This window comes from Hibiscus syriacus, unplaced genomic scaffold (assembly GCF_006381635.1).
Source record: "Hibiscus syriacus cultivar Baekdansim isolate YM2019G1 unplaced genomic scaffold, ASM638163v2 tig00110482_pilon, whole genome shotgun sequence".
NCBI lineage: Eukaryota > Viridiplantae > Streptophyta > Magnoliopsida > Malvales > Malvaceae > Hibiscus > Hibiscus syriacus.
In genome coordinates, this window is record NW_024062758.1 from 4190147 (window position 1) to 4206811 (window position 16665).

At 34.1% G+C, this 16665-nt stretch overlaps 1 protein-coding gene and 1 pseudogene across 1 annotated transcript; one reads left to right on the forward strand and one right to left on the reverse strand.

The window, feature by feature from the left end:
• The first annotated feature begins 9033 nt into the window (after positions 1 to 9033).
• On the forward strand, positions 9034 to 11202 carry LOC120128689 (annotated as a pseudogene).
• Positions 11203 to 11271: 69 nt separating this feature from the next.
• LOC120128889 (pectin acetylesterase 10-like) lies at positions 11272 to 14426 on the reverse strand. The gene is made up of 11 exons (XM_039146496.1): positions 14187 to 14426; positions 13459 to 13541; positions 13178 to 13307; positions 13022 to 13095; positions 12670 to 12881; positions 12506 to 12566; positions 12379 to 12432; positions 12206 to 12283; positions 12008 to 12113; positions 11778 to 11923; positions 11272 to 11638 (listed from the first exon to the last, which is right to left on the reverse strand). The coding sequence occupies exons 1-11, from the start codon at positions 14371 to 14373 to the stop codon at positions 11531 to 11533; spliced, it is 1239 nt and encodes a 412-aa protein (XP_039002427.1). The 5' UTR covers positions 14374 to 14426; the 3' UTR covers positions 11272 to 11530.
• Positions 14427 to 16665: the final 2239 nt, after the last annotated feature.

Consider the following 16665-nt stretch of genomic DNA (forward strand, 5'->3'; position numbering starts at 1 on the left):
AAAACCCCGTCTAAAGGCTAACGCGAAAAATCCAAACATTTTGGTGATTGCCATGGATTCTTGCCGCACGGATCTTTCTCTTTTTCTCGCCCTTTGGATCTGTTTTTGTTCTCTAGCTAGTAGTTATCTTTCTATACTGTCCCTTGATTGGGCTTGAGCTGCTCCATTTCTTTGTTCATCATAATCCTGGGCTGCTCTTCATTAGCCAAGTTATTAAAATGTTTGATTCCTTTCATAAATATATTGGGTAAAATTTATTTACTTAGGGTGCGTTTAGTTCACGGAATGTAAGATTACCAGTGGGAATGTAAGATTACCAGGGAATAGGATTACTGAGAATGTTGTATTTTGTGTTTGGTTGATTTGGCAGGAATGTAAGATTACCGTATCTGGTTAAAGGAATAAAAGATTATTGAAATGTATATTTGACCAAATTGTCCTTATTATATATTTGTTTTTTAACAAGTTGGAAAATATTTATATATTTTCTTTAAAAAATTTAAATTCATAAAATTTATATAATTTTTTACAAAATTTAAAATATAAAATGGTTTAATGAAAGGGTAAAATTTTATTTTAACCCCTGAACTTCATATAAAATTTTAATTATAGATTTTTTGTAAATCTAAAATAGTTTAAGGATAAATTTGTAATTTAACATTCGTAGAATTTTTATTATTCAATGACAGAAGAATGATATTTTTGAAGAAAAAAATTAAGGGCATTTTAGTCCAAAACGCTGGTAATCCAACAATACCTAAGGAAATGGAAGTAATGACATTCCTAGTAATATACCCCAAAAAATCCACTATTGATAATCTTACATTACCGGGAATGGGATTCCCGGGCTAACCAAACGGGGGAATGTAGATTCCATTCCCCACATTCTCCCATCCAAACGCCCCTTAGTGTAAAGTACACAAATGGTCTCTCAAATATAGAATATTATTTTGTTGAGTCCATTAACTATTAAAAGTTACAAACTTGTCCTCTTACTATAAGGTGTTGTTTGGCTAAGTCTCTCGACTATTAAAAATTACAAAATAATCACATGATTATTTATATGTTACATCGCCATTTTCTATTAAAATATTTATGGCAGTTTGAGTTGGACGTTAACCTGGTGATTGTGACATGTTAAAATGTGATCCTATAATTTCAAATGGCCATCATATCACAATTAGTATGTTACCATCCAACTCATACGATAATCGAATTTTTAACAGAAAATGACGAGTTTGAAACATATGAATAGTTGGATGACCATTTTGTAACTTTTAATATTCAAGTGACTCGACAAAACAACATCTTTTAGTCGAATGACCATTTTATAACTTGTAATAGTCGGAAGCTCAACATAACAACGTCCAATAATCAAGGGAACATTTGTGTATTTTACTCATCTATTTACTGTTGTTTATTATACCAGATTTCTATATTTTTTCCATCATTTGTACATTGATGAGAAGAGAAAGAAACATAGATAGAGAACTATGATATTAAATTATATTAATTTAGTTAACAATCAGTTAATTTAGTAAGATGAAATATTAAATTCTTTAACTAAGATTAAGAGTTTGAATTCTAACTATTACGAATAGAATAAATTGAATTAAAAATATCATCCTATAATGAAATCATTACAAAACTCGATCTAAATTAATTAATTAATTAATTAATTAATTAATAGATTATACACCACTAATTAATTAAAAAAACTAATTCAAAATCATTTATATGTTACATATATTGTCTTAGGGCCCAACAACCAACACATCTACAATTAAGTCTCCTTGGCCAATTCAGATCAATCAACCAAACAAAAGCAAATACTATATTAGGACCGACAAATTTACCAGCATATCTATGTCTGTATAATGGACCATGGCAACGAAACCAAGTTCACGAATCATGACCCAGCTTATTATTCAAACCCAACCCACCTGCACCTGCACACCACAAGCCGTACACATCAACCTCATGGAATAGGAAGGGATGAGCTAGTGAATCATCGTCAGCCTTGTTGTAATATGCTTCGGTGGCCGATAATACATCGAAACTTCAACAGTAATATGCTTTTAATTTTACTTATAATGTTAAGATCGTCATCGATTCATCACAAAGTAAATTATATAATATAAACTAAAATTAAATTTTTAAAGAAATCTATTAGCAAACAACCATTAGATTTTTTAAATAATGTTAGTTTTGAATTCGAATATTATGAATGAAATAAACTAAATTGAGATGATTGCTCTTATAATAAATCTCTACGGTACCCGATCCAAGTTAATTGATTAATAGATCGGGTTATACCAATAATATCTTTTAGCAAACTAGGAAAGTTACTTCCAAAGGATTGATAACAATTAGCAAATGAAGGTAGCGATGATTTTATCAAAACTGAAAAGGGGAATATCAATCGACAAGGGAACGTGCATCCTGTATATCAACTTGGCAATGATATAATTCTCATTTCTCAGAAGAAGAATAAATGCAGGCAGGCAAAGACCCAAGAAATGAGGTAGTGAACTCCCCTCTCCACCATTGCTTTTCTTCGGTAAAGCAAGGAACGGACCACAACACATGGGGATGCATGGGCAACTTCAACCTCCACAAACCATACACTTGTCCTTAATTATCATCCCTTTCTTCTCTCTTATAAAGCGGCCCTCAAATCCACCCAGAGTATCAGAGTGCAGCACTGCAAACTCAATACAAGATCATACATACAAATCTAGCTAGCCATGGCCGGGAACAAACACAAGAAACCCTTCTCCTTCTTCGGTTGTCTCTTCAAATCTAAGAAGGGTAAAGAGCAGGAGGAAGATGTTTGGAGCACAAGAAAGGTGTATGCCAGTGAGGAAGACAATACTCTCAGGGTGGTTGCTGAGCCTGGTATCGACAAGAGAGCTTCCGCCTTCATTGCCAATTTCCATGCAACTCGTATATCAGACATCATCACCATGCAGGCTGAAAAATGAGGCTGCGTAGTTATGAACTCACTTTTTCTCTGGCTACCACCTGGTTGGTGTGAATGAAAATTAAATGTTTATGTCAATTTTATCGTGTCGTATAGTCGATAATTGCTTTTATTCTATCAAAATTCTGTACAGAGTTGTTTCCTTCTTTCATCTTTCGCTCAAAATGCAGACAAAATGTATGTCTTGAATCCTGCAAGCACTTTGCTTTTAGTCCTTATCCTAATGTATATGTATATGTATATGTATATGTATATGTATATGTATATGTATATGTATATGTATATGTATATGTATATGTATATGTATATGTATATGTATATGTATATGTATATGTATATGTATATGTATATGTATATGTATATGTATATGTATATGTATATGTATATGTATATGTATATGTATATGTATATGTATATGTATATGTATATGTATATGTATATGTATATGTATATGTATATGTATATGTATATGTATATGTATATGTATATGTATATGTATATGTATATGTATATGTATATGTATATGTATATGTATATGTATATGTATATGTATATGTATATGTATATGTATATGTATATGTATATGTATATGTATATGTATATGTATATGTATATGTATATGTATATGTATATGTATATGTATATGTATATGTATATGTATATGTATCATATGAAAGCAAATGTTTAAAGCTGTTTTAGAGCAGCAAGCTTCAAGCATAAACGAATAGTATTGATGGATGGTTCTCGTTCTTACTTCATTTTGATTTTGGGATCGTATTCATGCCATTGCACTCGAAGATCCACAACTCAAGTTAATTCATGAAAAGCTTCATTTGTTAATATGTATCTGTATCAAATAACTAATTAGATATTTTATAATTTATTCAAAATCATTATGATTTATGAATGATCACTTAAATAAAATATGAAATTGATTAAATACCTGCTCCATCAGTTTGAAGGCATGGCTCAATGTTTGGACGGGTAAAGAATTGGTTCCTATGCAGTCTTTGGAAACTGAAATACAACCAAGGGGGGACAGACATGACAAGCCCCAAGTAAAAGGCATTCATAATTGAGAAACATAAACAATTACTATGAACCAAAAAGAGGAGAGAAACCATATGGTCTTGTTCAAGTTTCAGAGTCTCAAGATTCTCGCAGCCCCAGGATTCTTTTGTACCCTGGAAGCTTGCATGCTAAGTATCCTTCTTATAAAGGTATCGCCACATTGTACAAACAAGCATGAAAAAAGGGTTACCTAATGTTGAATTGGAGATTCAAAGTCCACCGCAAAATGAAAGCAATTGGGGGTATAAACGAGGTTGGTATCGTTTCATTCAGAATGGATTATACGGATCATATTTAGACCTATATATGCTAGTATTTCATTAATGAGTTTAGGATTGTTTTGTTTCATGTAATTTATTTTTTTACCTTACCTAAAATCTAAGTTTAAAATTTAAATCTAATCAAAACAGTCATTACTCATTATTATCGTCGAGTATCGTCACCAATCACCATCACTTCATCACCACTTCATACCTCAGCCAAACGAAGATCCGAGCCATACCCTTGATCCAAGGTCGTAGCTAGGCCTAAGTAGAAGGGACACATGCCTAGTGCCTAGGGTCCATAATTTTTATAATATATTATACTTCTAAAATAATAGTTTTATATCAGTTAAAAGATCCAATTATTTTTAATCATTATTATTAGGGTTAAATTCTTTTTCTAATATTTATTATTATGGGTTTAGTTTTTTATAATATCTACTATTAAAGGTCTACTTTTATAAATTTTTTTCTTTCTAATATTTGTATAAAGTGTCCCATTTTTTGTCAATATTTTTTAACATTTGTTATTAAAGGGCCAATTTTTAATATTTATTAGCAAATGTCTATTTTTTTTAATATTTATTATTAAGCGCATGCTTTTAAAGTAGTTTAAGTACTCGTTATTATGAAATTGTCCTTAAAATTTATTTATTTTTTCAACACTTGTTATTATGAACAATTACTTAAATAACGATTTGTAACCATAATAATGACTATTATGTAGTGGTAATGACATCGTTAAAAATTGTGACATCCACAATTATTATGTCCACAACGATATATGTTATTAAAAATCTACAATCAAGATAATTGCAATGATTGTAATATTATCTGTTATGTTCATAATAACAATAAACATAACGTGACCGAAGATACAAATGCAAATTGTAATTTAATTTTTTTTTTAAAGTTCTAATTGTTTGATTTGTCCAATACCACCAAAATCTCAAAAATAAGCATGCATCAATCCCTCTTTGCGCCGCTAAGTCCTTTGTCCTACCTTCGATCAGCTTGAACCACGACAACCTCACACTGCACGTTATGTCTTGTCTCAGCTTGCACGCATGGCGTCTCTAAACCCAAGCCTCCACACCGTGTATCCACCGATCAAAACATTGAAATTAGGGATGGACATGGGTGGGGTTAGGTCGGATTTTTTGTCCACCCGATCCGACCCAAGAACAACGACTCCTCCACCCGAAATCCGATTTAATTTTTCATTTAAAAAAAATATATTTAAAAATTGAAAACACAAGAAATCAAATAAATTATAATAAAAAATCGAACTCTTCTACAAATAAACTGAAAAAAGTAGAGTAAAAGTGTAAAATTAATTAATAAAAACAGATTATAATAAAAGCAGCATGCAACACAAACAAAATATGCAACAAAAATTAAGTTTAAAAAAGTTCAATTCAGAGGCTAAAGATGCAAAAGGATGAACTAAAATTCAATTCCAGAAACAACCATTGACTTAACTACTTAAGTGATGCTAAATTGCAAATGTTAATTAATATCTTAGTAAACAAATGAAAACTGTACTGATCACTTCTTCTAAACTTCAATTTTTTAAATAAAAAAGGTGATAATCATTGACTTGTTATACTTACAGATCAATTAAACTTCACTCAATTTACAAAGCAATTCGGTATTTACAATCACACGAAGTTTAACTTGTTAAGGGAGTTTAAGTGTTGAACTTATTAATTCTTTTTTTTTAGCCTACTGTGTAGACAACTCTCTTTCTCTCTCAAACGTATTTTTCTAGAATTGTAATGTTTAAAACACATATACTTTGGGAACGAAAATGCACAAATAACATAATTGAATACTTACTGTTTTGTAACCTTTACTCTTTGATTAGTTTGGTAGAACTAATTAATTAGTTTAAGAACAAAAGTTCCAGTAGACTAATCGATGGCTTCACGCTTTTAAACTTTAATTAGTAAGCTAAACAAATATTATAATATAAAATCAAAAGAAAAGAAAAGCACGAAAATAAGATGAAAAATTGTTCTCCGAACTCTATAGTAGTTTATATGTTCGATAAATAACATATACAAAGTCAACAAAGCCAAACATCATGAAAAGAAGTACTTACCTTACCAAAAATTGAAGTTCTTCTACTTTTAAGCTTTGGTTGACTTGTTGTCGATTACTGGGTATTGACTCTAGAAGAAGAATCGATAAAAGTGTGAAAAAGATTGAGGTTTTTTTATGGCTGAGAATGAATCAAAAATTGTAAAATTTAATCTTGAGCAGGAAATGGGTAAGAATTTGAGACAAAAAGAATTAGGATAAGAGTTTCAGACTGTTTTGCACATACAATCCTGGATCGAGGAGATAAGATTACAAAGGGAAACTAAAAATACATAAAAAAACTAAATAAAATATTACATTAAAAACTCGGGTCTGGTCGGATAGGGTATTTATAACCCTAAATCCGACTCTGACCAGAACCTAAATATTTTAATTTAAAACCCGACCCGATCCAACCTGAACACACAATTTTTTTTTAAAAATTCGATCCGATCGGATCAGGTACGGGTCTTATGCCCATCCCTAATTGAAATCCCTTTAAAATTCGAAACTAAAACACTAAATTCTCACACCTACAACTCCATTGAAATCCTAAATTGATACTAAAGGCTAAAATTGAAAACCCAAAATGCGGTAAAAAAGAATGTGTAATTTTGTAAGACAAACTTAAACCCCATAATAGCGTAATGACAAAATTAGTCCTTAACATTTATTTAATTAGTCACTTTAATTTTTATTCTTTTCAAAGTATTTATCCTTAGAATTTTAATTTTTAATTAAAATAGTTTATATTGAATGAAGATCGTTAGTTGAGTAACGTCCAATCCATGCTAATGTTGACATTTTCATATTATCACTTTGGGTAACATGTCACATGTCACATCACAACTTTAGATAATATGATACATATCACATCAATACTTTGGTGACATGTGATGTGATGCATCACCAATTAAACACATATAAAAATATTATATCACCAACATACATTGATCGTTAATCAACTAGCCATTTTCATCCAATATGTGTTATTTTTAACAGAAACAAAAACGTTAGGGGTTAAAATACTAAAAGAAGTATATAGGTCATAGTGATAATTTAAGTAAACGTTGGGGGCTAATTTTATTATTATGCCCCCAAATATTACGAGTAAAAAATAAAATGTGTAAGATTTTGAGGACTAAAATTATTATTATGCCATGTCACATTGATATCACAATTATTTTTTTAATGATATGTGATTAAAATAAAATCAAAATATAACATTAAATATATTTTAAAAAATATAATTTAATAATAGACTTAAATATACAAAATGTGCTCAACCTATGCTCGTTTTTCCAGTTTAGTGCTTTCATTTCAGTTTGATTCCTAACGTTTCATTCCGTGACTCAAAATAGGTTCAGCCGTGATGGACCATTAAGTTTGACAGTTAACCCATTAAAAATGTCACTTGATATATTTTTTAGAGTAAAATATATAAATAGTCCCCAAACTTTTAGGGCGCTTGCATTTTTGTCACCTACTCCTCCTCCTCATCCTTAAATAATAATAAAGGAGGAAGAGGAGTAGGTGACCAAAATGAAGCGCCCTAAAATGCAAGCACCCTGAACCCTAAACCACATCCGACTCTACTTATATATAACCAACTATTACATGCTCATTAAAACCACAAAATTAATGAACTTTGTCTTCTCGCGAGACAAATGCAAACCCATATGTTGTGCATATCTTGTGAACAGTTCATCAACTATGGCCTCTCCGAATTGAGTAGCAAGCATAGATTCATAAGCTGCTCTAACGGTTTTTGCAACATTTGCCCGCTTTTATTCTTTTCAAACACATAACTTTGGTTGCCATAATCGTCTTCAAAATCCCAGTTCACTTCAAACACTTCTATCTTATCGAGATTGAACGATCCTTCCTCTTTGATGATCTCCCTCACTTCTTGTTCTTTAGGGGTATAATAAGGCACATTGAATGAATCCACATCAGATTCTTGCACCAACCCCTGCAAATCAAATGGATGAGTGTCATTCACTAGCATCACACGAACAATATATAGCACCAAGTGCAGAAAAACAATAATGAACCTTAGCCACCAGGTCCAAGAGTGATTTATTTAAGAGATCATATATAGAACAACAATCATTGCTCATGGGATCAGTAGTGCTTCTACCAACTAAGCAATGAAGCATCCATCCCCGTCGATCATTTCTTCGGAACGTAACCGTGAAAACTTTGAAAAGTCCATTTGAAATTGTTTAGAATATAGCAAAATGCAAGCGGCCTAAAAGTTTTGTGAATATTTATATATTTTATCCTAAAAAAGCATGTCAAGTGGCATTTTTAATGGTTAACGGTCAAACTTAACGGTCCACGGCTAGACCCATTTTGAATCACGGAATAAAACGTTAGACATCAAACTGGAACGAACTAAACATTAAGCATTAAATTAGAAAATTAGGTATATGTTGGACCCCTTTTATATATTTAAGCCTTTAATAATTATAAAACAATGAAAATTACGGGTGAGTTACTAAATACGTAATTTAAACTAGTATCAAACAATAATAAAGTCCCGCCACATTTGCACCCTCACGACTCACTCAGACACAAAACCACGCGTTAAAGTTAAACTGAGGTTGGAGTCATGAGATTGAGAACAATATAATGGCACATCTCCACCCTCACGACTCAAACGGACACCTCGAACCCACTCACCTGAATCACCTCCTCAACGCCACCGCCCGAACTAAACGCCTCAAACACAAAATTCAAATCCACTCCCATATCATCACCAACGCCTTCATTTCCCTTCCCTTCCTCTTCAACAACCTCTTCACCTTATACGCCAATTGCAGCCGACCTTCTCTCTCCTTACTCCTTTTCTCTACCGCCCATCAAATAACCAAAACCGTCGTCTCATGGACCTCTCTCATCTCCCTACTTTCCTATTCCGCCGCACCCTTTCAGGCCCTCTCCTCGCTCAACGAAATGCGTACCGCCTGTCTGTTCCCCAACCACTATACCTTCTCCGCTGTTTTGTCTGCTTGCGCTAGCACCTCCGTTCTCCTTCATGGCCAGCAGATTCATTGCTTGATTTCCAAGCAGGGGTATGAAAGTTTTGTGTTAGTTGGCAGCGCGTTGGTTAATATGTATGCTAAATGTCGCGATATGGACATGGCAGAAAAGGTATTTGTCGGTTTGCCTGAAAGGAATGCTGTTTCTTGGAATTCGATGATCGTTGGGTGCTTGTTAAACGGCTTGCATGTCAATGCGCATTTTCTGTTTAGAGAGGTTATAAGGGAGGGTGTCTTTCGTCCTAATCAAGTGAGTTTCTCGAGCGTCTTGAGTGCGTCCGCTAATGTTGGGGCTCTGGAATTCGGGAAACAAGAGCATGGTGGGGGGGGGGGGTTAAACAAGGTTTACTTACCATGTCCTATGTGAAGAATTCGCTCATGAACATGTACTTTAAATGCGGTTTGTTTGATGAAGGTGCTCTGTTTAATTCTATAGGTATAGAAGGTAGAGATGTTATTCCATGGAACGTTGTGTTGATGGGGTGTGTTTATAATGAAAACTTTGAGGAAGCTTGCAATTATTTATGGATCATGAAAAGGACATGTTTATCGCCGGATGAGGCGTCATACTCGACAGCCCTTCATGCATCTACTCATCTTGCTGCACTGGATCAAGGGACTTTAATCCACAATCAGATTATAAAATCCGGGTTTTCTACAAATACGAGCATTGCTAGTTCGTTGATCACAATGTATGCAAAATGTGGGAGCTTGGATGATTCTTGTCGAGTCTTTGAAGAGATTGAGAATTGGTTTGTTGGACGGCAATGATTGCTGCTTGCCAACAACATGGGAATGGAAACCATGCAATCCAGTTGTTTGAGAAAATGCTTGCAAATGGCTTAAAACCTAATTATATCACCTTTGTTTGTGTCTTATCAGCTTTTGGTCTAACAGGGCGTATTGAAGAGGGGCATGCTTACTTCAACTCTATAGAAAAGGTGCACGCTATAATCCCTGGCCATGAACACTATGCCTGCATGGTTGACTTACTGGGTCGTTCAGGTCAGCTAGATAAAGCTAGGAGGTTTATAGCACAAATGCCGATCAAACCTAACACATCTGTTTGGGGAGAATTGCTCGGTGCTTGTGCTAATTACGGCAATCTTGAAATGGGAATTGAAGTTGCAGGGAGACTGTTCGAGTTGGAGCCTCATAACCCAGGTAACTATGTTCTCCTTTCCAACATGTATGCACAAAAAAGGAAGTTGGGGGAAGCCGACCAAGTTTGAAAATTGATGGGTGTCAATAGGGTAAGAAAAGAACCTGGCTGTAGTTGGATTGATGTTAAGAATAGGACATTTGTGTTTACAGTGCATGATAAATCGCATGCCAGAACGGATGAAATTTATGAGATGATGAAAAAGGTGAATAAGATGGTGAAGAACAAAGGATATGTGCCTCAAAAACAGTTTGCTATTAATAGTGCTGAAGAGTTTAAGGAGGAGAGCTTGTGGTCTCATAGTTAGAAAATTACACTTGCATTTGGGTTGCTGGCACTCCCTGCCGAGGATCCAATTAGGAAAAAAATCTAAGGACTTGTGGTGATTGTCATACAGTTATGAAGCTTGTTTCAGAAATTTTGAAGAGAGTTATTTTTGTAAGGGGTGTTAATCGGTTTCACCATTTCAGGAATGGTTTGTGTTCCTGCGGAGACTATTGGTGATTGGCCTAAAATAAGGTTTGTAGTTAGAAACATGGTATTTATTATTCAGAAATTTTGGTTCTTTCCATGCCTTCCTTGGATCTTCAAAGTATTACCATTGCAATGCAAAGTATAAAAAACTATATATGTATGTAAACATATATATTACCCCATTACATGAGTTATGGCATCCGTTCTGAAACTTAGTCTGCATTTGGATTGGATTCAATCATCAGAATAAGGTTTCTCACCTTGTTCTGCAGAGTGGGAATAAAATTGAATTCCAAAACGATTTGCTTACTGCATTTTTCAGCAACCTTCTCTATTTATTGTCTCGCTATCCCATTTCATTGGATTGCAGGATGCTTCAAATAACTAAATGTGACCACAAATATCGCGTATATGTATACAAACCAACCACCTAATAATATGCATAATTGGCTCAGCTGAAAATCAGATTGTGACAACTGTTGTCACAAGGGTACGGGCAGTCGATGACCTTCACGCCTGCTCTGTCAAAATACCAATCTCCAACAGCCGTTGCAATTGCCTGCCATATTATCCATAATCCATCACATGTCAAACTAACTAAAAAGTCTCATAAGCAACAATAGGAAATTAATTTGAAGTATGATGTACAAAGTGCAGACGACATAAACTTATTGAAATCTAATATGAATTAGACATACCTTGTTTCTAATTCTAGGAGAATTACCAGCAAACCATGTGTCTTGCCTTTCGGTTTGGCAGTGAGCAAAACATGAATTTATAAATAATCCGTTCTGTCTAGACATCGAGAACCCTTTGATTGCATTAAGCATCTGTATCCGGAAGCCTGATTCATCGAAACAGAGAGTTGCTTAAGATGACTAAATGTTGTATATCGAGGCTCAAGCAATTTCACGTATAGGTTTATCACCTTGTAAAAACCTAATCTGGGATGCAGAACATTTTGCATGGTTCAATCTGCAATCATGCCAAAGACCAAGTGGATCGGCCGATGGTGGAGCTATACTGGATTGGATCTGATATCAAGGAAGGAACAAATCCGTTCATCTATTTTGTTAATCATGTCTGCAAATTTCCAACAAAGCTAATCTCGAGTCAAGGATATTACCTGCCAAGAATCATAGGCTGCATTGAGAATAAACAGTGGCGTATGCACATTGCTGATCAGGTTTTGAGGAAAGAAACACTGAAAGGAATTTCAGTCAAGTGAATGCAGTGTAGATCGAGCAAGAGAATATATTTGACAAATTCACATGAAAGAAATCAAGGGAAGAGACATACCGAAGTTGGATCGTGGTGGACATTGCACATGCGTGGCAAGTTATGTCGCACTCCCTGCAGCAACTGGAAGGCTTAAGTATTATCTAATTCCATCCACATGCATGCAATACAAATATCAATATCAAACCTGCAAGCCCACCACGCCGCTGTATATACTCCTAAGTGTGTGACCACCTGACACATCAATCCTACAGTCCAGAGAGGATATAAAGAAAATGTATTAAGAACAAAAAGAACAATCTAAGTCTTACCAGGGCTTAAAGCAAGATCTTGAAGGATAATGATACTTACGCATCAAGGAATAGACCGGCATCACTCAGACACTTAACTTTACTTGTTGTCGGGAACATGTTCCTGAACTCATCACAGTGCAAAATTGATGCCAGACCCCCTGCAGAACACCCAGAAAGAAGAGCTTGCTTCGCGTTGCGCATTCCTTTTGACATTAAATCTTCCATTGCAGCTAACCATATACGTTGGCCTCTAAATTGCAGTTGAGCAGCCTAAACACATAATATGGAAGAAGATATTCAAAGATAACTCTCCAAATATAGAGTCAATATTTGAATTACGTGGAAACAATAGCTAAAGTCCTAGGAATTAGCATTCTATGGGTGAAAGCAAATGCAAGAAATTGGCTTACCTTATTTTCACTGTCCCCAGTAAAAGAGGCACCATCACAGTAACGAAGCTTTACTCTGTTCCAATTGAAAAAGTCTGCAATTTTAAGTACGAAATTGGATAAGATGTTTGATCAAGAATGGTGAATCTATTTTCTGAGTGTTGCTTAAGTGGAGACCAGGATTTTCTTCAGCTTTTTCACTCAATATTCCGGTAAACGGTATCTGCTTTTCCATGTACGTCGATGATCCGCGTCGTGTCTTTTTGCGGTAGACACAAATTCTAATGTTATTGCACCATCCTCCTCCCTGCCACAAGATAATTGGCAAAGTAAAGTTTTTGCAGGCACCAAGAGTCCATACTTCTATCTAAAAGGATCAATTGGACTTACATTGTCAGCACTATAAGAAAAAACACACATATAACAATGAAAGGGCATAACATTTTAGAGGGACATACCTCCAATTGAATCAACCAGCTATTAGCTCCTGATCCATATCCACGATGCCAATGATAACCAGGCAAAGTTCCATCCAGGCAGACTGCACAATTGAATAACAGAAGCAGGTAACTTATGGAATTGTACTTTCTAATTAATTAAATTAATATTTCTTTGTTGATTCCGTTAAATGTTGACCTAAATTCTGATTAGAAATTAAATTAGATTTTGTTATAATTTATTGGTGATTAAATTTATTTAATTAGAATTCTTATTAAATAAAGATTTTTGGTGATCAAGTATTTGACTCTACATAGAGAGTAATTTGAGATATTTCAGGTTTTGGTACAAATAAGAATTGTAATATATTCCATAATCTCTATTTTATAGTCGATTATTATTATTCTCATTTACATAGGAAATCAATATTAAACACGTTGATCTTTTCTACGTCAATGTAGTTCTATTAATTTTTCATTTATAGATTCCTAAACAAATTCTTTTTTTTAGAAGTGTATATCTATGTATGTACTATATACATATATGAAATTTAGTGATGTGATGAAAATGAAGCAGAAGCAAACTTCAATTAACAGAATGACTGAAAGCTGTTACATAATTATGAAACCCAGATTTGAATGGTAAAAAATCAAAAATCAAAACCCAGCAATCTGAACTGGAAGTAAAATATAAAGAATGAGCAGATATAGCAGTTGAAAGCGACGAGATATACAGCAATGCAATGTACCTGCTCCTTTAGCTGCAGCACTTGTAATGAGAGTCAATCCAACCATGAGAGGATTGTGATTAAGTTTGGAGATTCCATAGTCGTAGGCCTCAATAAAAGATAGCTCTGTTTCGTTAAAACCTAAGATCCCATTAACTACTTGAAGAAGAAGAAAGGGTATAACAACCCAAACCCAATAAAGCTTCATTTTGAGGAAGACGTTGAGAAAAAAAAAAAGACAAAGCTCGTGTGGTGTATAGATGTTTTCAACGAAGAAGAGGAAGGTGGTGAACAGAAATGCAAATTCAATATCTTGTTGGTTGGAGAGAGATTCAAACTGCAAAGAAGCAGGGGTTTTACGGGGCTGTTTATCGAGATTATATATGAAACCGAGGTAGGGAGAGGAGCATGTATGTCGAATGGAAATGGAATGCATTTAATATGACAGTCTAAGAGGATGGCCGTTGGAGTATTTTACGATGCGAGGAAAAAAACGTCCGGTTGTTAACGTATTTTAATAAAAGATAAATTAATCTAACTGTCGTTTTAAATTAATACCTAAATTTAAAGTATTTCATAGCAGTCCTTAAACTATTAGTATCACATTATGTTAACTCTAATGGTTAAAAATTTAATATTTAAACTATATGTTTAATATATGCAGAATTAATCAACTTAATCTTTGCATTCTGTTTAAATTTTTATATGATTCAATCATTTCATGAATTCTTTTATACTTTGTTATAATTAAACGTGCTCTGCTCTGCGTTGTCTATGACCACGTGTCCAACATTATTTGTTTATGATATCCAGGCATGTCAGTCGTGGGGAATAGCAAGGAAGTCGATGATTATGGCAGCAATGGTAGTTGATGGAGGGTGTGACTTCACATCCCAAATCCACTTTACTCTTAGTCTATAACTTAATGATTTGAGGCCAACAGCCATCGCATCAAGTACAAGCCCACCCACTCTAACGAAATCCCATAACAACCTCACACTTTATTTGCTACAATTATTGGGTTTTGCGGTGCGGCGCCTAAAAAACGGTTAATATACGGTGTGACTGGTTAAACAAGTGATCTGTTAAAATTTAGACCGATTATGTTATATTATTTAACCGGAAATATTATAAAGTACAATAACATACTAGGTAGTGCTTATATAATGTAATAGGTAGCGATTATATTTACCTATTTTATAAGTAAACCGGTAAATTTATACCGATAGCATTGCAAATTTACCTATTACATTATAATATGTTGAAAGTGTCCATACTTTTTTATAAAAAAGATCGATACTTTTTTTAAAGTTATGTAATTTATGTTTCAATTTTTTTTAATAGTGTTTTATGTTTTCTACCAATAATATTAATTTAAGAATTTCATTTACACAAAAAATTATTTGATTGTTTTGATATTTTATAAAATAATATTTAGAATTTAAATTTAACAATATTAACCAAAGATAATAATAAATATGTAATATATGGGTGAATTCACGAGATAATGTTCTCGATTTTTTTTATTCACGATATAATGCACATTTCAGATTAATTGCTGGTATGGGGTGAATTCTACAGTGATCTCGTAGGACGCCATGCAATCCAGGCGACCTTGTAGGACGCCATGCAATCCAGGCGACATACGGGAGACATACGAGTGACATACGAGCCATACAAGCCATATACTCACCATGCAGACGAGCCATACCCATGCAGACGAGCCATACAAGCCATATACTCACCATGCAGACGAGCCAGCCAACGGAGAGGTCGCCATGCAAACGAGCCAGCCAATAGAGAGGTCGCCATGCAGTCTGGGCGACCTTGTAGGTCGCCATGTAGTCCCGGCGACCTTGTAGGTCGCCATGTAGTCCCGGCGACCTTGTAGGTCGCCCCGGCGTCCACTGCCTCCCGAGACCATGCATGCACATGCAGCCAAATAACTTCACGTGCTCCTGCTCCCGCTGCATGCCTGCATGCATGCCAAGATAACTTCACGTGCTCCTGCTCCCCGCTGCATGCCTACAGCATGCCATGTGATCCTAGCTCACGAGACGAGACCATGCATGAACAATAATTGAACCATTGTTGGTGAAATAATTGAGGCAGCCGGTTATATATGGGGTGTGCAAATTGCAAGAAGAAAGATCACACATAAAAGAAAGAAAGAAAGGGAGAAGAGATTCAGCCGAGAAAGAAAGAAAGGGAGAAAGAAAGGAAAGTAAGAAGAAGAAAGGGAGATAAGGTAAATTTGTTTATATTTAAATTAGTTTATTATTATAAATGTTAATTAGTTTATTAGTTTAGGGTTATATGATTGTTAGTTTAAGTTATAGTATACATAAATTAAAAATTATTTAATTAGTATATGTTTGATAGTTATATAGTTAAAAAATAATTAATTAGTTTGTTTTGTTAATAGTTAGTTATATAAAAAAAATTATTTAATTAGTTTTTGTTAGTTAAATAGTTAAGTTATATTTGTTTGTTGAATATA